Source organism: Ochotona curzoniae, unplaced genomic scaffold, assembly GCF_017591425.1.
Source record: "Ochotona curzoniae isolate NIBS_2020 unplaced genomic scaffold, NIBS_Ocur_1.0 contig_2321, whole genome shotgun sequence".
Taxonomy (NCBI): Eukaryota; Metazoa; Chordata; class Mammalia; order Lagomorpha; family Ochotonidae; genus Ochotona; species Ochotona curzoniae.
The window spans coordinates 4,989,352-5,015,651 of NW_024465421.1; the positions used below are offsets into that span (position 1 = coordinate 4,989,352).

At 57.2% G+C, this 26,300-nt stretch overlaps 1 protein-coding gene across 1 annotated transcript in view; it reads left to right on the forward strand.

The window, feature by feature from the left end:
- The first annotated feature begins 623 nt into the window (after window positions 1-623).
- The window catches only part of CASTOR2 (cytosolic arginine sensor for mTORC1 subunit 2), a 30,415-nt gene continuing 4,738 nt past the window's right edge, over window positions 624-26,300 (forward strand). Inside the window, exons 1-2 of the mRNA XM_040972780.1 lie at window positions 624-939; window positions 23,172-23,242. Coding sequence (XP_040828714.1) covers window positions 827-939; window positions 23,172-23,242 — 184 coding nt within the window. The 5' untranslated portion in view covers window positions 624-826. The remainder of the gene's footprint in view (window positions 940-23,171; window positions 23,243-26,300) is intronic.

Here is a 26,300-nt window from a genome sequence, read left to right on the forward strand (position 1 = left end):
TGCAACCTGCTCCCCTCGAGTTCCCCTGCACCCTGCAGAACCCGGCCTGCATGGTCCCCTTGCCGCACCCCTCTATCCCAACCCCAAACCCGCCGCCCTGCACAGCCCCCCTGGACCCTCCTCTTTCGGTTTGAATTTCCTTGCACGGCCGTAAGCCTCTCTCCTGCGTGGGCATCCTCCCACGCAGGGAGTCTTTTGGGGTGACTCTCTGGACACCGCCCCCCACACACACACACACACCAACCGCGACCAAACGCCGAATCCCGGGCCCTCACAAGAGCCACAGAGCGCGGACCGAGGCTCTAGCGGGCTCTTGGCGCCCTCAGTCTCAGCCTCGGCCGCCTCTGCGCCTCCGCCGGGCCCCGCGCTGCCGCATTCCCAAGTGCAACCTTGCGGCCCAGCAGCTCCCGGACCCCAGCCGCCGGCGACAACGACGACGACGACGACGACGACGCAGCTTTGGGGCCGCGTGGACTACAAATCCCGGCAAGCGCCGCGCGGCCGCGCCTGCGCAGCGCGCCGACCGGCGTTTGAGTGGCAAGTTGTTTGTTCCAGCGAACACCAGCTGCTCCCCGCGCCGGTCGCCGCGAGCTGCCGCCGCCGCCGCCGCCGCCGCCGCTCCGTCGCTCGGCTGCTCTGCCGGCGCTGCCGCCCTCAGCCGCCACCACCGCCGCCGCCGTCCGCGGACCCCTCACAACTTGGCGGGGCCCCCCTGTTGGGTGCGGCCCGGCTCCCGGTGCCCCGGCCGGCTGCCCGCGGAGGGGGCGGGGGCCGCGGCTCGCCCCCCGCCGATGCGCCGCCGCGGAGCGCGCAGCGCGGGCGGACGATGGAACTCCACATCCTGGAACACCGGCTGCAAGTTGCCAGCGTCGCCAAGGAGAGTCTGCCGCTCTTCACCTACGGCCTCATCAAACTTGCCTTCCTGTCGTCCAAGACCAGGTGAGCGCGCGGGGAGGTCGGGGCTTGGAGGGGGAGAAGGGGGTGGTGTCCGCGACGACGGCCCGGGGTGCAGACAAAGGCGCAAGCCCGGGCGCCGGGGCTCGTCGCCGCGCCTCAGGAAAACAACTTGGGGCCCGGAGCGCCCCCGCCGCCTGCCCCGGCGGCCACAAAAGCCCGAGCCTTACCGGGCTTGGAGAGGGTTGTGGAGGGGGGAGATGGAACCCACGGCCGCTCCACCCGGACACCCTCCCCTCTCCCCACGACGGCGATGCGCCCCCTCCCCAGCCCTCCCCATCGCAATCCCTACCCCACCCCCAGAAAAACTGGGGATGGGGGATGGGGGGGGAAGGGTAGGGCGAATCCGCGAATGAATGGATGGGCGAACGAATGAATGAATGAAAAACAGGTGTGAAGACGCGGCAGTGGCAAAAACAAACTCACGCCCCCTCCCATCCCCCATCCTCCCCTCACTGGACCGGGTCCCCCCACACACACACACTCCCCTTCCCCAAGGCCGTGGTGCGGCAGGGGGTTTGGGGAGCGGGGGGGGGGGGGGCGTTGGGGAGTTCTTGCCCTAGCGCCGCTAACCCGGAGCAGGAAAAAAAAAAATTTGTAAAATCGTTAGTGAGTGTTGATCTGAAGGTGCCTGCAAGGGTTGCGGACGGTGGGGGAGGGTCTCGACGATTCTTTTCTCCATAGGGTCCAAGGCAAGGGTGGGGGGGTTGGGGGAGTGGGGGGCTACTGAACCGTGGAAGGGTGAGTTTGTGCATCGCCCTGGAGGCTGGCCTCGAATGCTGTAGTCCTCGGGAGGTAAAAGGAGGAGGGGTGGTGAAAAGTTGGATTTTCCCCCATGCCAGGTGAAAGGAGGTGACAGGGTTAGGGGTGGTGATATATATATTTTTTTTTAGGAAGCAGCGGGCCAGCTGCTCCAACTGGAGTCTCCGGGTTTGCCACCCTTATGACTAGTTCGGGGTTCCTGGGCTTGCCTGAGGTTCTCCCCCAGGGCCGTGACAGGTCAAGGTGAACCTGAAAATTGACCGGGGCCCCTCTCCCCCACCCCCAGCGGCCCTCCTTGGCCGCAGGGAGAGCGTTCCGTGGGAGTCTGTGATTTGCCTGTGAAAGTTCTTGCTGGGAAATCTCACTTTGATGTGTGTGGCTGCACCGGGAGCTGAGTCCCGGCCATTGTTCCGAGAGCTGGAGCCGGAGCTGGGGAGGGGGGGACGCATTTTGTTTACTTTCTTTCTCCCCGCTGCTGCTTTCTTGTTGTGGTGGTTGTTGGGGGGTCCTTCCCTCCTGCTCCTGTGAGATTGCAAGAGGTAATTATTAAACACATCATCTGAAAACAAACAGATTCTGGTCTGCCTCCCCCAAAAAACACACCCCTCATGACACGCACCAGTCGGGCCCCCTGGGCCCACCCCCCTGGCTGCTCGCCTCCCTCCTGGTCTGCCCCCCCTTCCTTGGGGCACATAGACTAGAGGTCAGCAGATCATCTTTGCCCCTTCCCCCCAAGCCCTCAACCTCTGGTGGCAACCCCCTGGCTTTCTCTCTCTCTCTCTCTCTCTCTCTCTCTCTCTCTCTCTCTGCTACCATTCAAAGGAGGATGACTCAGGCTGCGGCTGTGCCTGGGTGCTGGGAGGAGGAGGGACTCGAGGGGGCTTCTTAGAAAAGCCCCCCCAAAAGTGGGCTCCCAGGGTTCCTCTTCCCTGATGGGGCGAACACCCCGCCGTGTTGCAGCCCCTCCCTCCGCCCCTCCCAAGGCCAGTTTGGAGGACTCCTAGACAGGTTGGGCTCAGTGGGAAATGTATCCCCACTAGGCCCAGGTGACAGGTCCCACCTCCCAGTGACTCAGGGGTCAAAGGTTAGCTGCGTGGCTCCAGAAGGTGCCGAACGCATTTGACCAAGGAGTCCGCTCATGTCTTGAGGCATGTCTTCAGTGGCCACAAGTCCTCTTCCCCCACCCCGCCTGAGTGGGCCAGGGAAAGGGCCCCCTCTCCTTCAACTCTTTCCCTGTGGAGAATGGACATCACACCCCACTTTGCCGAGCTGCTGCGTGTGTATGTGTGCCATGGAATGATGTAGAAAATAGCTTTTCAGCAAGTCGTCAGCGGTGCTGGGGTCCAGGTAAAAGACTTGAGCTGGTTGCCCTCCTCGGTCACCCAGGTGACAGAGTCGCCCTGGCTCTTCCCACACAGCCTGTCCCAGCTGGCGGCCCATGGCTCTGTCCTTGCCTCCCACACCCCACCTGAGCTTCACACAGTGCCCGCCCCCCCCACCCCCCCAGGATCATGGAGTTGCCTCTGAAGCCAGTCCCCAACAGAGCCTCCAGTGACCCCCGGTTCACCTTGTCCTACCCTCCACACCTCCGTCCCTGTGCACCTGCACAGCCTGCGTCTCTTGCTTGGAACACACCCCACCCCCTAGAACATTCCCATCTGGCCCTTAAGATCCTGTGATATCACCCCGAAACCTTCCCAAGCCCCCCTCCTCTCCACTCCCCGGCACACTTAGTCACTTCCTCCCTCATGCCTACCTGGGGTGGAGGCGTGGGAAGGGAAATGGCATTGGGAGAGACCCACTCCGTGCCGGGGGCAGAGAAGGGAGCCGCTGGGTCCAAGAGATGCTAGGTGGGCCACAGTGCCCCTCCCTTTCTGAAGCCCAGGGCCTGGTGGGAAGGGAGAGAGAAGAAGGTCCTGGCAGGGAAGGGATGGTCTTCAAACAGAGTGGCCAACTGTGGACCTCCTGGAGGGGGTGCTGGGAAGCTTCCTGTAGGAGGTGGCAATGAATCTTAGACCTTTCATAGGGATTAGTGAGGTGGAAGCAGGCACCCTGGTCCCCCAGGTTCACCTCCCGGCAGTGCGCACACCATACCTCTGCTCTGACTGTGGCTGCCTTCACAGCGGGAACCCGGGGCCCGCACAGCCCAAGATGGAGCTGGGATTTGCACCTGCGGCTAAGGGCCACATTCCTTGAGGGTTCCAGCATCTGCATTGGCAGCACCCTAGCCTGAAACGTTGGGGAGCACAGGTCTGAACCGCTAGGCCATCTCCGGTGGTGCCCGCCCATCCACCTTGGGGGGCCTCTGCTCCTCCCAAGAGGCTTGTCTTTCAGCACCACCCACCTACACTTCCTTCCTGTAACCCAGTCACCGTCCAGCCCTCCCACAGTTCCATCATAAACAGAAGGTATGGGGCACTGTGCCCACAGCCCCCCCCCCCCCGGCCACCTCCGACGAGTTGGAGCCACGCTGGGCTTGGCTCAAGGTCACACACCTGGGAAGAACCCTGAAGCAGAAGTTGAACCTGCTCCCCCCCCCCACACACACACACCCCACACCAAGCCCTCCAGGTCGTTGGTGCTCAGTTAGCTGTTGGGCTGATGGATTTCCATCCCTGGCAGCAGGGTGACCCAGATTCTGGCCAGATGTTGGCCGGAGCTGCTGAGGAGTGTCCTTCCCGTGCTGGGGGCAGGAGGGCACAGCAGACTCACCTGTAGCAGTGCCCCATCCCCAGCCCTGGCTCCCAGGCCACTAGGGGCAGTGTGGGTACAGTTGGAATAGGGGTTGAAGGAATGTTGGGGACTTTTCTAGAAACTCCAAGACCCTCTCTGGCAGCAGACTGCTGGCTGCCCACGGTATTTCCTCTCTGCCCTTTCTGGAAACCTCTTCAGCCCACCGCTCCAGCTCTTCTAGCCCCTGCAGCCCCTGCAGCCCATGCTTTGTAACCCCTGCATCCCCCTGGTGCCTTGAGCCTTTGGGCCTGTAAATCCGACTCCTTCCATGCTCTCTGCCTTTTGTCTGCCTGCTCACTCCTTCTATTCTTTTTTTGCTTTGGTTTGTTTGCTTCACCACCTCCAGGAAGCCTTCCCTGAATGCACAGCTGGACTCAGATGCCAACTCTGGCTTGATGGACTTCATCTCAAGGAGATGAGCCCGGGGACACTCAGCCAGCAATTCTTTGTGACTTAACTTGACTCAAACAATAAGAGGTTTGAGCTGAGTGAGATAAGAGCTTATGAGTTGGACCGCCCCAGGGTTGGGTGACTTAAAGCTTTGATAATGCCACCAAGGACTTGTGTTTTTCTGTATGGTACCGTGGAACCCTGTGTCATGGCTGGGGCAGTGCCAGGCATCACAGGTGGGCAAGAGGGAACCCAGCAAAGGAAAGAACTGTAGCCCACAGCCCTATATTGCAGTGTCCTTATTTCATTGGTCAGAGTGGAGCCCTTGCAGGAGCTTCAGCCTATCCCTGAGGATAAGCACAGGGAATGACCACATCGCGGGCCAATCAGCACTCAGCACAGGCGGCAGGGCGGGGTTACAGGGAGGTGGAGGCCCCTGATGTGAGCAGCCGGCCAAGGAAGCACAGGGAGGTTCTGTTGTGACCCCCGCCCCTCCCCTCACTCTAGATCTTGGTCAGGGTCACTGTGGTGCCTGGCTTGCTCAGATCATACTAGAACGCGTAGCTGTTTCAGTAAAGGGCTATGGCTGGGGTCCCGCTGGGGGGCCTGCCGCTGTAGGGGGCTGACTAGAGGGCCAAGGGTTCGCCAGGTCCCTGTGTGCAGTAGGTCTCGTCCGGAACCCCACAAGGCAAAACTGGGCAGAGTTAGCCAGCAGACCACCAGAACTACGGCAGGACCAAGAATGGCAGTTCATACTTCAAGGCACTTAGTATGTCCCAAAGGCTCTGCTGGGTTGGTTTTTTTGTTTGTTTGGTTTGTTTGTTTTTTAAGGTTTGCTTTTGTATTTGAAAGGTGAGTAGACAAGGAAAGAAAGATCTTCCATTCTCTGGTTCACTCCCCAAGTGACCACAGTGGCTGAACCTGGAACCATCTAAAGCCAAAAGCCAGGAGCTTCTTCCAAGTCTCCCACAAGGATGCAGGCTTTGGGCCATTCTCTACAGCTTTCCCAGGCCACAGACAGGGAACTAGATGGGAAATGGATCAGCTGGGACATGAACCAGCACCCATATGAGATGCTGGCCCTCAAGGTTTGTTTTTTAAAGATTTGTTTGTTTATTTTCATTGGAAAGGCGGAGAGGAGGGACAGAAAGATCTTCTATCCACTGGTTCACTCCCCAGGTGGCGTCCATGTTGGAGCTGAGCTGATCTGAAGCCAGGAACTTTCACTACATCTCCCACATGAATGTCAGGCAGAAACCCGGGGACTTGAGCCAGCCTGCTCCACTGCTTCCCCAGGCCCGCTGGCAGGGAAGCTGCCTCCAAAGTGGAGCAGCCAGGCTTGAACTGGTGCTCCAGGATCAAATGCTGAAGGCACCGGCAGAGGCTTTACCCCCTGACACACAATGCCAGCTTATTCAGTCCTCACAGCAACCCTGTAGCTGGTGCCCAGCCTGTGTGTGCAGAAACCGAGGATACCGAGGAGTACTCAAGGCATCCAGACATGGCAGAACCATGACTGGAACCCAAGAAGTCTGGCTGGGAAGCAGTCTCCATGACAACTCAGCCAGGCACCTGGGCAGGCTGATTTGGGCTCTTAGCCCAAGTGTCACAGTGAAAGGGGCCAAGCTCATTATCCCAGAAGGTTGGGAGTTAGCAGGAGGCCACAGCTTCCTCTTTCTGTTACACATGAAATACGGTTACCTGTCAGTTCCATTCCCCAAAGCCCATCTTTCTTGATCAACAAAGAAACCCAGTGATGAGAGGGCAGTCAGCCCACGGCCGCAAGAACCCTCCTGTCAGCCCAGCGTGTCTGCTGGACTCTGGCCCGTGCGCGCCTGCACAGGGGCCCTCGTGTTGCTGCCTGAAGAAAAAGCATCCTCCAGGCCTCCGCGAGCACAGCTGACTTGGGAGGTGTCCCTGGGCTTGAGGTGGCCAGCAGTTTGCCTGGAGACCTTCCTCTGTCATGTGTGGCCAGTCTGGCACCGTGACCTTGGATGAGTCCCAGGCTGAACTGGACACTGCCAGAGTCTGGGTCATAAGCTCTGCCGAGGTCTTGGGGAGGACTGAAGGAGATACATCGCTCTGGGGGAGGGGGCGGTGGCTATCAGGACAATTCGTCCCCACTCTCTGTACACTCACTCAGCTGAGAACCCACCTTGAAGAGTGAAGGCCTGGCCTCCAAAGGCCCACCAAGTGGGCTTCCTAGAGGAGACGACTCCACTGGAGGGTGCAGAGATGGGCAGACATGAGAAGAGGTCAGAAAGACACAGAAGAATCAGGGGACACATGAACCCCACAGGCAAGCGGGCTACCTGCCTGTCCACCCTGGGGGAGCCCGGGGCCAGGGGCCAGACCAGAACAACCCCTGGGGCCCGGTTTAATGTAGCTCTGCAGCCTGGGCTTGCTACAAATCGGTGAGTTCTGTTCACACAGGCGTGCACCTGCTTTGTGGGGGGTGCTAGGGAGAAACACAAAAGAAACTTTTGTCCATAGGAAGAAAAGATGCCTGCTTCCCAGTGAGGACAGGGAGGGAGAGGCCCAGCATCCAGAAGGAGGCACCTTTCTGGAGGCACTGCCGGAAGTGCAGAGCCCCGCAGAGGGTGCTGGGGCAGTTGTCACACTGCATCCCCGGTGTGGTGAACCATCGTTGATCTGTGCATCCCTGGCTGTTGATCTGTGCATCCCTGGCTGTCCCTGCACCCCCCCACACACACACACACACCCTGTCATAGCTCAACCACGATGGTTAGAAAACATCCCAAATCCTGGCACTCTTCCCTTGGAAAAAGAGAACCCCACCCCCACATACACACATAAGCAATAGCTCTGGATTGGCGCTATGGCACAGCTGGTAAAGCAACTACCTGTCATGCTGGCATCCCATGTGGGTGCCAGTTCAAGTCCCGGCTGCTCCACTTCCCATCCAGCTCCCTGCCAATGCGGCTGGAAAAGCAGCGGAGCGTGGCCATCTAGGAACTGAATCAGCAGGTGGAAGATCTCTCGCCCTTGCGTTCAGTGACTCTAACTTTCAAATACATTTTTTAAAATAATAATAATAATGTAAAAAGAGAAGCAGTCGCTCCAGATTGCCAAAGCTAGACCTAAAAGGTTGCCTTCTCCCTGCTACCCCATCACGGCTCCATGGAAACTGACCGCCATGTTGGAAGGACAATGAGACAGGCCTGCAGGGACAGCAGCAGAGACGTGGCAGCAGGAGCTGGTACCAGTGGGGAGCCCACCCTCTGAAGCACCGATCCTCTGCCGCAGGTGCAGGCCTACCCAGGTGATCAGACATCTGACAAGCAAACCTGCCCTGGTGTCGCCACACCCGGATTCCTCCCGCATGGGAACCGCGTGCACGAGCCCTTCACTTGAACTCTCCCCCGCCACCAAGATTTAGGGTAATTTGTTATGTAGCAGTAGATAAGTAACTGAGTGGCTGCATCGTTTATCATCCAAATGGGGACATCTTTGGAGAATTGCAGAAAAGTCAAAAAATAGCTACTCCCAGACAACCAGGCAAACCAGAACGTGCATGTGGCTAACCCTATCTGTAGTCCAGCCAGGCAGCTCCCACGAGTCTCCTCGGGGTCAGCTCTAGCGTCACCACCTCCAGGAAGCCTGCCTGTGGCCGGAGCCGCCCACCCATGCGCTCCTCCGTCCTCCAGCGAAGGTGTGTGTCCTTGCCTCATCACTCATGTTCCCCAGCGTGTGACTCCTTGCAGGGGGTCCAGGAGGGGCGTGATGAAATATTTGGGTCCCTGCCACCCATGGGTGAGACCTAGATGAAGTTCAGCCTGGTTCAGTACCAGTTGTTAGCAGGCATGTGGAGAGTAAACTAGCAGACAGGGTCATTCTCTCTGTCTCACTCTGCCTGTGTTTCTTTCTCTCAAATAAGTAAAATAGATAAATGTTCTTTAAAAAGAAAAATGGGGAGCTGATCTTGCGGCACAGGTCGGGCCACCACCTGCAACGCCCAACGCCCACTGTATGAGTGCTGGTGGCTGCTCCACTTCCGATCTAGCTCCCTGCTTACACGCCTGGGGAAAGCAGAATATGGCACGTGGAATTGGGGTGGAATTGGAACTGCCATGCCAGGGGCTTTTATAACCTTAATACTCAGTGCATATTATGGAAAAAAATATACATGGATTTCAAAAAAAAAAATTTAAGCAAAGTAAATTGACTTAATGCTGGATTTTGATGAACTTTTAGGAGGCCCTCTGTGTGAACAGTCCCAAGACCTAGAGCTAGGACTGACGGCTCGGGGGTGTATGTGTGTGCTCCAGGGGCCGGCTTGCCTGCAGCCCGTGTCGGCTCACTTGGCCGAGATGTCCAGCTCCTCCTGACACCAGCTCCCTGCTAGGGCGGACCCTGGCAGGCAGCCCTGACAGTCACGGTGACTGGCTCCTACCACCCACGTGGGGCAACCTGGACTTGAACTCCGGGCTCCTGGCTTGACACCCCCAGCAGGGGCCATTGTGGGCATGTGGGGAGTAAACCAGCAGCTGAGAGCTCTGCGTTTGGCTGGCTGCCTCTCTCTGTGGCTCACTGAACCAAACGCTTAGAAAAGGTCAGGAGAGCAAGGCTAATGTTATACATCTTCCTGGGATTTTTGTTTGCTTGAAAATGACAGAGAGAAGGAGAAGCAGAGAGGAAGAGCCGTCTCTGCTGGCTCACTCCTCAAATGGCCACAACAGCCAGAGCTGAGCTGGTCAGGAGCCAGGGGCTTCCTCCAGGCTTCTACATGGGTGCAGGGATCTAAGCAGTTAGGCCATCTTCTGCTTTCCCAGGCGAGCATAAGCAAGAGCTGGGTCAGAAGTGGAGCAGCTGGGACTTGAACCGGTGCCCATATGGATTCCAGCATCACAAGCTTTACTGTCTGCACCGCACCACCAGCCTCCTTACCACATTTCTAAAAATAGTTTTTTGTTTGTTTTTATTTGTTTATCTTAAGCTTGGGGACTCATCTGTGCCCCAGCTGTTCTGTGCATTGGCCACACACATCCCAGTCTGCGGGTGTCAGGATCGTTGGCCAGTGGCCCAGGCGACCATGGGACCTGCAGCTCCTCACTGTCCCGTGTAACCATGATCTGCCGTTGGTGGCCTTGAGACTGGACAAACTGACCTTTTGAGTCTCCCGACCCTGCCTTATGCCGTGTTTCTCTGACATTCCTGCTTGCCAGGCACCGTCCTCACCCCGGGCGGTGCCCAAGGGAAGGGGAAGTGTGCCTGGGACTTATCTTCTTGTTGCCAAGGACAGACAGTAAACACACGGGGAGAGTGGGGAAGAGCACCGAAGTGGCCGGAGGACCAAGGAGGGAGGCTGCGACTCCGACAGTGGATAGCTGCTGCTTAAGAAACCACGGAAATCGAAGAACAACAAGTGTTGGCAAAGATGGAGCCACATCTCGGCCGTCGAGCCACTAGGCTGGTGCCTCTGGTGGCTGCAGAGGAAATGACTAGTCTGTGACTTGCCAGGCATTTTTGGTTGGTTCTGCTGTGTGCTGAGGGCCCAGGGAAGGTTAGGCCAGCTGGAAGAGGGGTCTGCAGACAGAGCCATGGGGGAGGTGGGAGAGCAGCAGGCAGTGCCAAAGCCGGAACAGGTGTGACCTCCCGTGCTCCATGCAAGGTCTGCAAGACCCTCCTGTGCCCTGGGCACATCCCTGGGTACTCATCGCCCTCCTCCCACTCTACTGCCACTCTCTCTGTCCCCTGTCTGCCCTCCTATCTCGGTCTCTCCTTTATCTTCCTTCTCCTCTGTCACTCGATTTTTCAAATGAATACACAAATACTTCCCCCCCACCCCCCTGTGTCCTGGGCCCGCTGCTCTGCAGCCCCTCCTTCCTGGCACCTGACCTTGGGTCCCTGGACTGTCTCAGCCCCTCCTGACAGGGCGGCTTCAGCTCACCTCGACATCTGATCCAGTCCTGTGCACCTGGGAGCAGCGCCCCGCCCCTGACACTGGCCTTGGCCTTCCCCCTACTCCCAGCCTTCTCACCTCCCTGCCTTCCCTTCTGGCTTGCTTGTGGGTTTCTCCAGCCCCAGCCATTTCTGCCGTCGGAATTGGACGCCCAGCTCTGCAGGGTGCAAGCTGTGAGACCCTGGCCACGTTCCTTTCCCTCTCTGAGCCTTTCAGTGCTGATCTGGGAGAGAGTTGGGGCAGTAAGCTGGCCTCCCACTAGGCCATCACTGAGATGCCCATCTCTCCTGGTGCAGTGTGTGGCTTCCAGCCCAGCCCCCCTCTCATCCAGTTCCCTGCTGAGAGACACCTGGAGGCAGCAGGGGATGGCTCAGGTATGGGAGGGTCCCTGCCACCCACATGGTAAACCCACGTTAAGTTCAGGCTGCCGGCTTTCGCCTGGCCCAGCCCTGGCCGCTGCAGGCTTCTGAGGAGTGAGCCAGCAGCTAAGACATTCCGTCTCTCTCTGCATCTCTGACTACATTTCAAATGGATCATTTCTTACCCCTTAGGAGAAAAGTTCAGCGATCATGTGGAGCAGCCTTCCCAGCCCCAGTGAGGCAGGGGAGGAAAAATAACATCCCATCTTTTTCTCAGTCGGTTGCTCACAGACACTCGTCTCACTGTCCTGTCCACACCGTTGTGGTCTCCCTGCAGCTTTCCCTGCTCCAACAGCTGCTGGGCCCAGTGACCTGCCCTGGGGGCCATGCTCACAGGCTGCTCCCCCACCCTGCCCCCCTGCACCTGACACCTTCCTGGCCCAGCCCCCACAGGGGACGTGAGGTTCAAGATCACAGGGGTGGAACCAATGGTTCAGGTCAGGAGTCCAGGCCATGCAAAGGCTCATCCATCTTTGCCAGCAGAGACTCAAGCCCACGGTACAGAGGCTGGGCACCAGGCCCTCAAGACTTCCTCAATCTACTCATGTACTAGTGTGTCTTCAGGCCCATCCCATGCCGAGTGCACGTGCCATGGAGACGCAGACCCAGACCCCAACGCTGAAATCAAGACCACAATGGCACAGTGGCAGGAGAGCACAATGGCAGGAGAGCCTAGCAGGCTCCAGGGAGGTGGTGTCCCTTGGTACAGGGAGAGGGAGGGCTGAGCTGGGCTGGAAGCATCCGGATAGGGAAGGCACACCCAGGAAACAGGACCAGCATGTGCAAAGAAGCTGGAGCCCAGCGCTGGGATAGAGGGAGAGAGGGTCGGTGACTCCCAGGGCCAGAGCTCAGGCGAGCCAGCCACTGGACCCTGCTGCTGCCTGCAGGAAACCCTCCTGGCCCCAGAGCCTTGTTTCCTTCTTTCTCCTCTATTAAAATGTCTGTGTAGATGGGGCCAGCACGATGAAGCCACTGCCCGTGATGCCAGCATCCTGTATGAGCTCTGCTTGGATTCCCAACTGCTCCATTTTTGATCCAACTCCTTGCTAATGCGCCTGGGAACACGATGCAGGACGGCCCGAGTGCCTGGATCCCCAGGAGGCTGGAATGAAGCTCCTGGCTTCGGCTCAGCTATCGCAGCCATTTGAGGAGTGAACCAGCAGATGAACAATCTCTCTGTGTGTGTCTCTCTCTGTCTGATGTTGCCTTTCAAACACATAAAGCTTAAATTTTTTTTTCTGATGCAAAGTCATGTGGCTCGGGATTCCAAAGAGACACACAGAGTGGCCCAGCAAAGGCCCCTCTCCCGTCATAGCCTCAGCCCCCAGGTCCGCCCTGGTGGACAGCCAGACCACAGGAATCTGGGCTGTGCTGCTGGGGTGTGTGCACATGCAAGTGTGCTACTTTTTTGTTTTTTGATTAAGTTATATTTATTTGAAAGAGTGCCAGAGAGAAAGGGAGAAAAAGGTCTTCCACCCACCGATTCACTCCTCCAATCAAAGACCTGCAACAGCTGTCCCTGAGCCAGATCAAAGCCAGGAGCCAGGAACTCCATCCAAATCTCTCATGGGAAGAAAGGAGCCAGGTCCTCGGGCCGTCCTCCACTGCCTCCCAGACACAGTAGCAGGGCGCTGAATCAAAACCAGAGCTGGGACTTGATGCCAGGCACCCTGCCATAGAATTCAAGGGTCCCAAGTAGCAGCTCACCCCACTCCACCACAGTGCCTGTCACCACAGTGCCAGTCACCACAGTGACTTCTTTATTTGAAAGAAAGGGGGAGAGAGCTTCCAGCCACTGGTTTACTCCCTAAATGGCCACAGCAACTAGGGTGTGGAGTTTCCTCCAGGTCTCCCAAGCACTGGCCGTCCTCCACTGCTTTCCCGGTGCGTTAGCAGAGAGCCGGGTCGGAAGCGGAGCAGCCGGGAGCATTGAGGCGTTTTTGTCTCCTGCGGGTGGGTGGGCATTGGCTCCCAGGCCTCCTGGTTGTCATGTTGTTCACTGTTAACACCGCGATTCCTAGCTCGGCGTGCGGACCTCATCCTGCACGCGTGAGAATGTGCCAGGAGCTTTCTGAAAATCCCAAGAGAATGTATATGCTGAAAAAAACCAATGCTGGGTATCTTTCTTTTTTTTTTTTTTTTTTCCTTTTGCACCAAAATAAATCTGACTTCTAATTCTACATCTTTCCACGAACGTTTGCAGCACCCAGGTATTTATAGGCAAATGCTTAGAAGCGGAATTCAGGCTGGAGCGTGCCAACCTGGGTCACGTCCTTGGAGGTTGCCTCCAGCAGGGAGGAGTCCCTCTGTCCCATCATCCAGTCAGTGAGCACACACTCATGTGGATCCCCGCAACACCCTGAGACATCCATCACTGTCCCCTGGCTGGGGACTGTCGGCCTTGTTCTTTTCAGACTTCCAGCCACTTGGCAGTTCTCCTCTGCTCACCCCTGGGGCTGCAGGGTCCCAGTATCTTTGATCTACTTCATGCCCTGGAGTCAGAGCCCAGGTGCACCTGCTCCTGTCTGGGACAGCAGCTCAGGGAGATCCAGCCCATCCTTGGAGCTGGGTTCCCCCCATCAGGGGCGGTCCCCTCCCAGCTCCAGGAATGTCCCCTCTGGAATATTGGGTCTTGGGTGTTCCCAACTTCTCTCTGTCTCTGGTTCTTGCTTCTCTTAGCTCCTCAGCAAACTGCAGATACTGGGACCAGCTGGGCCAGCAGCTGCCTTCAGGGTCTGCCTTGAGCGTGGAATTCACCATGGCCCAGAGACCCGGTCTGTGGACAACTTTGAGATTCCTCCCAGTCCTGGGGCAAGCCAGCCCTCTGCCTGCACTCGCTGGCCCCTGAGGGCCCCACCTCCTGTGTGTGGGCAGATAGGGCGTTGGCCCTAGCAGGTCAAGCCCCCTGCAGGCCCAGGCAGCTCCTGGCTAGCTCCCAGCTCACAGCGTTTAGCAGTGTTGACCTCTCTGCACCTCAGTTTTGTCATCTATAAGATGGGCTTAAACGGCATTGGATTCTGATCATTTCCTGTTGCTGGAGCACAGGTCTCCTTCGCCTTCCTTGCTCTGACAGCATAACATGTGATCTGGGAGCACTTTTTTTTTTTAAATGCAGGATATGGAGCCAGCGCTGTGGTATAGGAGGCTAAGCTGCCATCTGTGGTGTCAGCATCCCTTATGGACACCAGTTAGAGTCCTGGCTGCTCCACTTCTAATCCAGCTCTTTGTTTATGGCCGAAACAACAGCAAAGGATGGCTAAAGGCATCGGGCCTTGCGCCCACATGGGAGACTCAGCTCTCAGCTTCGCCCATTGTGGCCACTGACGGAATGAACCAGTAGATGAAAGAGCTCTGTCTCTCCTGTCTGTATATCTGCCTTTCCAATAAAAGCAACAACTGCAGAATTTGATCTGAAGCCCTGGGGCATCTCTAAGGAGTTGCTGGACCTTCACCCACCTACTCCAGGGTGCTGCCAGAGGGGGTGGGGGCGTCTGGGAATTTGTGTGACCCGGGAGGGGGCCTAGCACCAACATCGCAGCAGCAAATGTCTGGATTTGTGTCTTGTCTTGAAAAACTGGAAAATCGGGCAGCGCAGGGTGCTCCTAGCAGGTGTCTGGTGACGGTTGAGGAGCAGGTGTGATCGCCCCCTCCCCCACCCCCCCCCACGCCCCCACACACACTGAGACCACAGAAGAGACTCGCTGTATTGCCACTGTGCTGACATCAGCCTGTCGAGGGGGGTTACAGGAATGTATGTCTCCACCATTCTTTCTTGAATGTACAAGGAAGGAAAATGGGGAAGAGGATACACCTGGTGTTTCTCAGCACATCTCCGTCCTGGTCCCTTCGCTCATGACCCAGCGCCACTGCCTCTGCAGGCCTGAGTGGAGCCCCAACCCACCAGCCGCTGACCTGAGCCTCAGACAGCCAACTGACGCCAGGAGGAGAGAAGGCTCGGCAGACTGCGCCGCTGGGGGTCACCATGCTCCCGTCAGGGCAGGGGCAGCATGTGACCTTGGGCAGATCCCAGGTCTATCCAAGTAACCACAGGTCTTTAGGGACACCCTACTGACTGGCCTGGAACTGAGGACTTCTGGTACTGAAGCTGGGAAAGCCCCGGACCAACCAGGACCTGATACCCAGATGCCACCTGTGCCCCGCATCCACACAGCCCTACAGACCATCACTCAGCTGTGTCTCTCTCCCCTCACAGCCAGCAGGGCCGTGGTCTGCAGCCTGTAACTCAGCGTACAGAACCTCCCCACCCCCCAGCATGGTTTAGCACTCAGAGAAGTGAATTTAAGACTTTTAAGTCCTATTTATTTGAAAAGGAAAGTAGAGATCTTTCATCTTTCTTTCTAGATGGTTGCAAGTCCTCGGCCAGGAGTTCCATCCAGGTGTCCCATGTGGGTGCAGGGGTCCAGACGCTAGGGACATCTTCGGCTGCTTTCCCAGGTGCTTTAGCAGGAAGCAAGCAGCTGGAACTCAAACCGGCGATAGATGTGGCATCGATGCTCACGGAATGCCGTGGTGCCTTCCCCACAGCTGCCCTGGGCCCTGCACGGGGCACAGGGTGAGGCAGCCATCCCAAGAAGGGTTGAGAGAGAGACCCTGAGTCACCCCTGGCCTGGCCTACAGCTAGGCCGTCACCTGGGGAGGCCACCAGCACCTAGCCCAGAAGCTTTCCAGAAGGGAACCTGTATGGCAAACCTCAGCTCCAGCCCTCACTGATTTGCAGACAAGCCTGAGCAGCAGCAGTCAGAGCTGCCGTTCTGCCCCCCAGCCCTGCTCCTCCCACTTCCCTGCAAGGCATGGCAGTATTGTTAGGCTCCCCTCCCACTCGGCCAGCTGGAGCCCAGCTGAAGGCCCAGGTGTCAGTTCCATACAAGGAGGCCACACTGATAGCAAGCATAGGAGGAGAAAACCAATCGCCAGCATAGGGAGTGAGTTCCCCGTCCCTAGGGGTATGTAAGTGGAAGCTACATCACAGCACAAAAGCAGCCTTAACATTTTGATTCCACACTTCCCTGCACTCCTGCTGCCCCTGCCTGACTGGCCCAGGAAGATCACTCCTTTTGGTTTTTCACGGGGACCTGTGGTGAGCTCACAGATTAAACAAGCCAGCCCTGTGCTGGATTATTGGGGTGGGTTGCACCTGTCACCCTGGCTCTACAGCTCCCCACACCCCTCTGATGCCTGCACCCGAGGTAGGAGGTCCTGCCATCGCAGAGCTCAGGACCTGACCCATGCTGGTGGTGACCCAGGATCCCCCGAGCAGGGCCGCGCTCCACTGGGTCAGGCATCCGAGAGTAAACAGATCAAGTTTCCAGCGCCGGCTGGGCGGCTGGGCTGTGCACAACAGGCGGTGGCAGGAAAGCTGAGAATGCGCCTCTCCAAGATGATTCAGCGCCTGGCCCCCCCAGGCCCAGGCTGTGCCCCGGTGGCTGGCGGGAGGCCAAGGCCCAGAGGGAACAGAGTGGGGTTTTTCGAGTTGGGCTGGAGTGAGTTTCTAGTCCATTCCACCAGGGTGAGGGTGGGTGGGGGAGGGGAGAACTTGCCAATGGCCTGTCGGACCGCTCTGGACTCAGTTTGCTCAGTTTATAAAATGGGGACCCACCATCTTGCCCTCAGAGTGCTGGTGTCAGAAGGGAGTCTGAGAGGGCATAGGGAGGGGCCGGTGGCAGATGGTGGTTGTAGGCAAGTTGAACCCAGTCCACTGGAGGGCTTGGGGGCGAGCCAGCCTTGGCGCGGGAAGTGAGGAAAGTAAGGGCTGGAGGAGGAGGAGGCGATGGGAGTCAAGCGAAGAAAAAAAAATTTTTTTTTTTCTTTAGGATGGAGGAGGAAGAGGCAAAGGAGGAGGCAGGTGCTCCAAGATGCCTGGGAGAAGGGCCTTGAAGGGTGGGCTGTCCGAGGTGATCTGAGAGGAACTCCAGCAGCAGGCCCGGGTCTGGGGGAATCTAGGCTGTGAGCTGGGGCACCCAGCACCCCTACATGGGAGCAACAGGAGTAGACCAGTCCAAGGCAAGCTGGGCAGACACTGGAGAGAGCAGGTACCAGCCCGAGGGACTGCCAGGGTCACCCTGCTCCCCAGGCCAGCGTGGGCGGTGGCGGTGAAGTGAGTGAGTGATGGCCCAGAGTCGCCCTTCCGGACCCCTCCGCACTTTAAGTCCCACAGCCTTGGGATGGCAAATCCCTTGGGAATGCCGACTCCCCGGGACCTGGTGGGAAGGAGGCTTTTGGCTAGTGGTTGTCAGTGAGTGACAGCAAGCCAAACTATTTGCCCTTTCAGGGGTGAGAAACTGTGTGTGTGTGTCTGTCTGTCTGTCTGTCTGTCTGTGCGGGGGGGGGAGTGGAAGAATCCCTGGCCTGCCTGGTACCATGTCTGCCGAGGAACAGACTTCCACCCTGTCCCCAAGGATGGGGAACTGGTGCTTCTCTTGGTGGTGGCGACAGGGGGACAGGCTCAGGAGCTAGTCTTGCCGTCTGTGAAATGGGACTCGCAGTATTGGGTAGGGCCTCCAGATCCTCAGATTCAATGCACTGCAGGGCAGAAGGACAGGGGAACAACCACTCCAGAAATTCCACAAAGCCAAACCAGAGTTTCCCGTGCTGAGCCCCATGCTGGATCCACAGCGCAGCGCCCTGCGGGCCTGCTGTTGGGTTTCAATGTAGTCTACAAGGGGTGTGGCTGGGTTCAAGCAAGCAGCGTGCCGCCATCCAGAAGGGTCTGGGAACTGGCAGTGCTGATATCTACAGGGGCACAGGCACCACTTGCACCCCGGCTGTGGGTGCCACGGGACCCACTGGCACTGATTAGGCACCAGGGGAGAGGAGCAGGTGGCCCGCGCGCGCGCACACACACACACACACAGCCCTGGAAGTGAACAATGAATAGCTAGTTCTGAGACAGGTGTCAGCATCCCAGGAAGCCCGGCAACTGGAGGTGGGCTGGGGGAGATCTGAAATCTACAATCTTTTTGGTTTATTGGTTTGAAGATTTGCTTTATTTTACTTCAAAGTCAAAATTACAGAGAGCTTCCATCTGCTGGTTCACTCCCCAGATGGCCACAGAGGCCGGAACTGAGCCAGTCCAAAGCCAGGAGCCTGTAGCACCTTCCATGGGTGTAAGGGTCCAAGCACCTGGTCCACCCTCCACCACTTTCCCGGACCTTTAACAGGAAGCTGGACTGAAAGTAGAACATCTGGGACTTGAACTGGTACCCATATGGGATGTCAGCACATCATGTGGATTAGCTTGCTTTGCCACCACACCATCCCCGAAATCTGTGGTCTTTTGCCCCCCAGAACAGCCAGGAGCCCCCAGCTCCATTGGTGTCCCCACCTTCCCGATTTCCCCGTGGGCTATCCCACACCACCACCACCCTCATTGTCTGATTGAATTTTTCTAATTGTAACAGCAACAAGTTAATTTCCCATCTTAGAACAAATCTCCCTTCTAAGTGTGAACCAACACAAGGACTTTCTTCTAGCAATAGCCCAACACAGCCATGGCGTCTGCTTGACGGAGATGGGAGGAGTGAAATGTCAGTGACACGAGGACCTGCCAAGGACCCAGGAGAGACGCAGGAAGAGGCTGTGGCTGTCTCGGAGGAGGAAGCCGGATGCCCACTGTCCCTGCTTTCCCTCACCTGAGGGCCCCCGGCCCGGCCAGCAGCAGGAGGAGGCCTGATGTACCTACTGTGCAGAAGACACCTGAGCCAGGGCAGCTGTCAGGGACAGGGTGTGCAGTGTCGGGAAGCACCTTGTCCCACCAAAACTGTGACAGGTCCGAACGAGATGGGTGCCACTTCTGCAACAAACAGCTGCCGGGACCAGCAGAGTGAATAAAATTGCCACCTGTAATGCCGACATCCCATATGGGCACCCGTTTGTGTCCCATAAGCTGTTCTTCCAATCTAGCTCTCTGTTCATGGCCACAAAAAAGCAGTGGAAATCACCTACATGGGAGACCCGGATGAGGCCTGGCCGTTAGGTCATCTGGGGAGCAAGCCAGCTGATGGAAGATTTTCTCTTTCAGATAAATAACATTTAAAAAAAAATAATAAGGATAAGGGTAAAGGGTGTCGGGCAAGCTCTGTGGTGTAGTGGATTAAGCCAGCTTTTGGAACGCCTGCATCTCATGGTGGAGTCCCTGGGTCAAGCTCCAGCTTCTTTCTGTAACACACCTGGGAGGCAGCAGGGGATGGCTCAGGATCGGGGGCCCTGGCACCCACGTGGGAGATCCAGGTGGGAACTCTGGCTCCTCGCCTCAGCCTGGCTCAGCTGCTAGGTTTTGCAGCTGTTTGAGAAGTAGATCAGTGGATGGAAGCTCTCGCTCGTCTCTTTGAAATAAACAAACATGTCAGGGGACAACAGAAAAGGATGATACCGTTTCCAGCTCCCTGGCCGCGGTTCCCGCTGGGGATATGGGTGGGGAAAGGAAAGGCATCACAGAGTGACACACAGGACACCAGGGGTAAGAGGGAGGCTGAGCTGGTGACCAGAATGGTGGTGACAGGTGCCTCTGGCAGATCTGCCCTCCGTGAGACCTTGCCTGTGCCAGGGTGTGCGTTTCAGGACAAGCGTCTGACAGCTGGCAGGGCCACGGGGGCACCAGCCCCAGGGGACAGGTCACTTCAACAACTTATTTATCCCCAGCAGCCGCACCTGCTGTCTGCTCGTGTTTGTGTCCTGCAGCCACACGGGTTCCTGGGCTCTGTTCCCAGAGCGTCCCTTCCAGCCAGGACGGCCTTGGGAATAAACATCACATCCACTCACATCCATAGCGCTGGCTCCTTGAAGGCTGAGGGGCCCCCTACCCACCCAGTCCAGGCAGGCTGCGGCCTGGGGTGGAAAGTGCTCCAGAGGCTGGCTCTGAGCCCACGAGGGTCCCCAGGAAGCAACCAGGCCCAACAGGTGAATGCCACCTACTAAGGCACCTTGTCTCTGGCTCGGAGGATTGCCTTGGTCCTGGCAGTAGCTACAGTGTTTCATTGGAAAGGCCAGGCCTGCAAGGAAATGAGAGACTCCCTTTGTTGGCTGAGCAGATCAGAGGGGGCACCCAGAGCTGCCCCAGTGGAGCTGCCTCGACGCTGCCCCAGCGCGGCCTTCTCCCTCATGCCATATTTAGCAAGGTGCCTTTCATGTTCAGCAAGTCAGCCTTGGTTTTGTAACCAAGAGGCCAGGCAGACTTATCACCCCTAAAATTGTCCAGAACCTCTCTGCCCAGCTCCTACCCAACCCCTAACAGTTGCAAGTTCATTCTTTTGTTTTTAAAAAAAAAATTATTTGAGAGGCTAGTATAGCAGGTCAAGCTGTCACTTGTAGCACAGTGTGTGAACACTGGTTCAAATCCTGACTGCTCTGTTTCCCATCTGGCTGCCTGCCGACATACCTAGGAAAGCAGCAGCTGAACCAGCTAATAGACATCTTTCTATGTATCACTCTGCCTTCCAAATAAGTAAAGCTTTTATAAAAAATAATAATAATTTGAACTTCGCTCTCCAAAGGTACACAATAGCCAAGGTTGGGCCGGCTGAAGCGGGAAGCCCAGCACTGCATCCAGTCCCTCACATGGGTGCCAGGCACCCAAGGACCTATGGCAGGAAGCTGGATGGGAAATGAGGTCAGATGGTAACCCCAGCCCCCTGATACAAACTGCGGGCATCCCTAGTGGCCACTTCACCTAAATGCTTGCTCGCCTCCTCCCTCTGCAGCTAGTGTGGCCTCTTCCCGGAATGTCAAGTGCACAGAACCATCATGAGTGGACCCCCAGGAGCCGCCTGTTGCAGGTGTCCTCCGTGCTGCGTCCTGTGATTCCGGGCTTCACTCCTGTGTGTTGTGACTGGGAGTCCCAGGGGTGGGCAGGCCCAGGTTTTCCCTTCTGCAGCTGAGGACGGCACCTAAGGGTGGTCTCTGTCTCTGGCTTGCAGTGATGACAGGCAGAGGCAGATAGCATCTGCTGGCAGGGCTTTGTGGCGGCAGATGTTTCCTCCACTCTCGGGTAAACCTTCAGGCATAACGTTGCCTGCGTCACACGGTCCGTATGCACTTGACTCTGTAAGAAACTGCTGAGTGATTGTCCCAATGACTAGGCTGTTTTGCATTCCCACCAGCCACATGGAAGAACAGCGTTGCCCTGTAGGCTTATGGGAAAATTGTTTAGTATCTATTTTATTTTTATTGGGAAGGAAGAGTTGCAGAGAGAGAAGGAAAGAGAAAGATCCACTGATTCACTCCCCAAGTGGCCGCATGGGCTGAAGCTGGGCAGGTCTGAAGCCCACATGGGTGCAGGGGCCCAAGCACTTGGGTCATCCTCCACTGCTTTCCTAGGAGCATTAGCAAGGAACTGGATTGGAAATGGAGCAGGCAGGACTTGAGCCACACACACAGACAGAAGCTTAGTCTATATATAGCACAGCACCGGCCCCAGCTGTGGCAATATCAAGAACATGTGTGGGCGTGGGGCGGTGGCCTAGCGGCTGAAGTCCTCGCCTTGAACTCACCAGTATCCCATATGGGCGCCGGCAGCTCCACTTCCCATCCAGCTCCCTGCTTCTGGCCTGGGAAAGCAGTCGAAGACAGCCCAAAGCTTTGGGACCCTGCACCCGTGTGGGAGACCTGGAGGAAGTTCCTGGCTCCTAGCTTTGGATCGGCATAGCACTGGCTGTTGTGCTCACTTGGGGAGTGAATCATCAGATGGAAGATCTTCCTCTCTGTCTCTCCTCCTCTCTATATATCTGACTTTGCAATAAAAATAAATAAATCTTTAAAAACTTTTTAATTAATTAATTTAAGAAGTGTGTGTGTGTTCAAAGGGTACCCTGAATGGCAGGCACTTGGCCTGGTGGGAGACTGCTGTGTTCACTGTTGGAGTACCGAGTTGGAGTCCCTGAGCCCAGCTTCCTGCTAACAGAGATGCTGGGTGATGGCTCACGGTGATGGCTCAGGCAACTGAGTCCCTGCCAACTGTGACATGAGAGACCTGTCTTGATACCCTGACTCCTTGCTCCTGCCCAGCTCTTGTGGGCGTTTGGGGACTGGACCCAAAGATTGTGGTGTGTGTGTGTGTGTGTGTGTGTGTGTGTGTGTGTGTGTGTGTGTACACACATCGGTGCCTCTCCCCCTCTCTCACCATCTGTCAAGTTTGTACATCACCTGACCCCTGAGTCAAGGGCTGGGCAGGTTGATGAGAGCTGCGGGTTGGCTGAGAGGGGAAGACGACCTTGAAGGAGGGCCCTTCGGTCCTGGGTCCTCACCCAGAGAGGCCCTGTGCTGACTGCTGAGGGAAGGGAGACCACGCCTGGCTGCTTCTCTGGCGTCCCGTGGCCAATGGAGTTCACGCCCTGGGCCCAGAGCCCATGCCAGGCAGCATACTGAAGGGCACCGATGCCAGAGAAGTGACTGCCTGCGCACCATCAGTCTCGTGTCTGGGGGCGGGCAGTCGTGGCTAGACAGCAGAAAGCAGACACAGACACTGAGCGGTCATGACCTCCCGGTTCCTGGGGACTGCAAGTTGCACAGACCAACCCGGAACCAAGCCCTGATCCCCATACCAGGGTAGTCGTGGCTCTGTTGTTGGGGGCGGGGAGGTAGAAGCCAGAGTCATTGTCAAGGGCACTGTGTGGCCACATAGGGTTCAGTGCCCACACCCCTGTCTTCCACAGGGGAAAAACCAGACAGGTCTGAACTGGGCTGGGCTGGGCTGTGGTGGAAGCAATTCAGGCCTTAAGGCAACAGACCAAGTGGTTCCCTGTCTCCCTCTGAGGGAAGTGAGGGTCTCAGCCTCCTGTCTGGTGGGCTCAGGGACCCCAGAAATGAGGGGGTACAGGAGATGGGGGCCAGAGGAGTAAACAAGCAACTTGCCCGAGACCTCCGAGCACCCCAGGCTGGAGCTCTGCATGGACTGGGTCATGGGTGGGCACGGCTACCATGGGATGCCAGCTGAGGCTGGTGGAGCTCCATGTCTGCGTGTCCGTCTGTCTCTCCAGGTGCAAGTTCTTCAGCCTGACCGAGACGCCGGAGGACTACACCATCATCGTGGACGAGGAGGGCTTCCTAGGTAAGCGCTTCTCCTCCGTGGACACACTGGACCACGGCCCGGGCTCAGCCCTGCTGCCCACCGCCTCTCCTGCAGCTTTGCCACGGAGTCAGCCGAGCACCTGTGTCCTCGTCGCCCTGTCCATCTGCCGCTGATGCAGCCTGGGCCAGACAGCAGCGTCACGGGGGCCAGTAAGACTCAGTGTTGCTGAGCGAGACAGAAAAGTCACAACCAGGGCCAGTGGGAGGGCTCAGTGGCTTACTCCTCACCTCGAACACACTGGGACCGCATGTGGGTGCCAATTTATGTCCTGGCTGCTCCACTTCCCATCCAGCTCCCTGCTTCTGGCCCAGGAATGCAGTCGAGGACGGCCCAAAGCCTTGGGACCCTGCACTGGTGTGGGAGACGTAGAAGAGGTTCCTGGCTCCTGGCTTCAGATCAGCTTCTCTGTTGTGGCCACTAGGCGAGTGAACCAGTGAACAGAACATCTTCATCTCTGTCTTTCCTACTCTCTGTAAATCTGCCTTTCCAACAACAATAAGTAAATCTTAAAAAAAAAAAAAAAAAAGTTGCATCAACTGGTTCACACTCCCCCAGCCCCAAAATGACCTCGCAGTGCTGGGGTGAACCAGGGCCTCCCTGCGGGTCTCCCACATGGATACAGGGGCCCAAACACTTGGACCATCTTGCATTACTTTCCAATTTGCAGGGAGCTGGATCAGAAGTGTAGCAGCCGGGACACATACGGGTATTCAAGGGATGGCAGGCAGTGGCTTAACACCCTGTGCCACAACACCAGCCCCACTGTTATTTTCTTTTAGGTATTTTCTTTTGGGTACTCCTGCATCTTTACCCAAAAGACTCGCATACTGTGCTGACAAAAGGAAGCTAACCCAAGAGACAGAATATTCTCTTTGTTCCACTTCCCACGATGAGGCACCCCCAGCCTCTTCCAGAGGCAGCAGGTGTAGGAAAGAAGAGCAGAGGGGCAGACACGACTGGACTCGGTGTGCTGGTTCTGCACACCCTGGGAGGGAGGGAGGGGCCCAGGGGGCTTCCTCGGAGCACCCCGATGGGGCAGGAGGCACCATTTGCCAAGCACCTGCTGTGTGCGGATTCTGCAGACAGCCTCAAGGAACAGCCGGGACCCTCAGGGCCTGCCAGCAGGCTGCACTGATAACCATGGCCTGTGTTGTGCTGTCCTGGAGACCATGTGGGAGGGGGGGTCTGCAACTGGAGGAGCACCAAGTACAGGAGCCCCTTGGGTTACACTGATGTCCCCATAAGCCCATCCTGAGTGGCAAACATCATAAGGTGGAAACGCGTGAGCTGCGCCTCACCCACCAAGCCCCCTAGCTACGCTCTGCCCACCTCGAGTGTGCTGAGAGCATTTCCATTGGCCCGCAGCTGGGCTTGCCTCTCACACTAAGGTGTGGCTGCCCCGTGCAGTTTACCAAACTCTGCACTGAAAGTAAAAAACATGAAGCTCATGGGAGTGCTTCTGCACCTGCCATCGTAAAGTCGAGAAATCATCAGCCGAACCATCACACGTCGGGGACCGTGGGGAGCCAGTTCAGCTCCACGTGTGTTGACTCATTTGCTCTCCACTCCTGGACATCTCCTGGGCAGGGAGGAACATAGGCGCTCCAAAGCTCAGAGACACGGGAGCCAGAGTGATCCAAGGAGAGCGGTGCCCCAGGCCAGCTGGCACATGCACAAGCAAGGAGGACTTCCTGGAGGAGGCAGGGCCCGAGGCGAACTCAAGGAAAAGAATCAAGAGCCCTTCCCCCTAGGTGGAAGCCATTTGGGGCAGGGAAAGGCACGGGTCCCAGCAATTGGGACTCACTCGACGTTTCTAGGGACAAGAGTGTGAGAAGGGACTGGAAGGACCAGCCTGGAGGGCTCCCCAGAGGAGGAGCATGGGCAGTGGGGACGGAACAGGGACCAAGACTCCGGAGGCACACGTCCCTGGGCCTGCTCCTCAGCTCGTGCCCTGACTTAGACGCCTCCCCATCCACACTGTAGGAGGTGCGTGGGGGGTTTTCTAAGCTCTGGCCCCTCCCAGGGACTCGAAGCTTTTGGTGACCCTCCATGGTAGGCAGGAAACGCCGAGGTGGAGTTCTGTGCAGAGGCAGACGGTAAAGCCAGGCTGGTCATGACAGGGGCTGCACTTGGGTGTGGTCTCCTGGGGACCTTTTTTTTTTTTAGATTTATTTGTTTTTATTGGAAAGACAGAATTTCAGAAAGAAGAGACAGAGATGAAGATCTTCCATCCACTGGTTCACTCCCCAAATGACCATAATGGCCAGAGCTAATCTGAAGCCAAGAGCCGGGAGCTTCTTCCAGGTCTTCCACAGGGGGGCCAGGGGGCCAAGGTTTTGGGCCGTCCTCCACTGCTTTCTCAGGCCACAAGCAGGGAGCTGGATGGGAAGTGGAGTTGCCGGGACACGAACCGGCGCCCATATGAGAGATCCTGGCACTTGTAAGTGGAGGATTAACAGATTAAACCATCACAGCAGACCCAACTCTGCCTTTCAAACAAAAATAGATCTTTTTAGAAAACAGTACTGGCATGAGCCAGCAGAGTTCCCTGCGGTGGCCTAGCAGCTAAAGTCCTCACCTTGAGTGCGCCAGAATTCCATTTGGGTGCCGGTTCTAATCCCGGCAGCCCTGCTTCCCATCCAGCTCCCTGCTTGTGGCCTGGGAAAGCAGTCTAGGATGGCCCAAAGCCTTGGGACCCTGCACCCAAGTGGGAGACCTGGAAGAGACCCTGGGCTCCTGGCTTTGGATTGGCTCAGCTCCAGCCACTGCAAGAAGTCACCCCCTGAGGGCCAGCATCGTGGTGGTTAAGCAGCCAGTATCCCATGTGAGCACCAGCTCGAGTTCTGGCTGCTCCATTTCTGATCCGGCTCCCTGCCAATGCCCCTGGGAAGGCAGCGGAAGGTGGCCCGTGTGCTGGAGTCCCTGCACCCACATGGAAGACCAGATGGAACTCCTGGCTCCTAAAGCTGACCCTACCCATGAGCCCAAGTGGGGGGCCCTTCCACTGCTGGCTTAGGAGGGGCTGCCCCACTGTTTA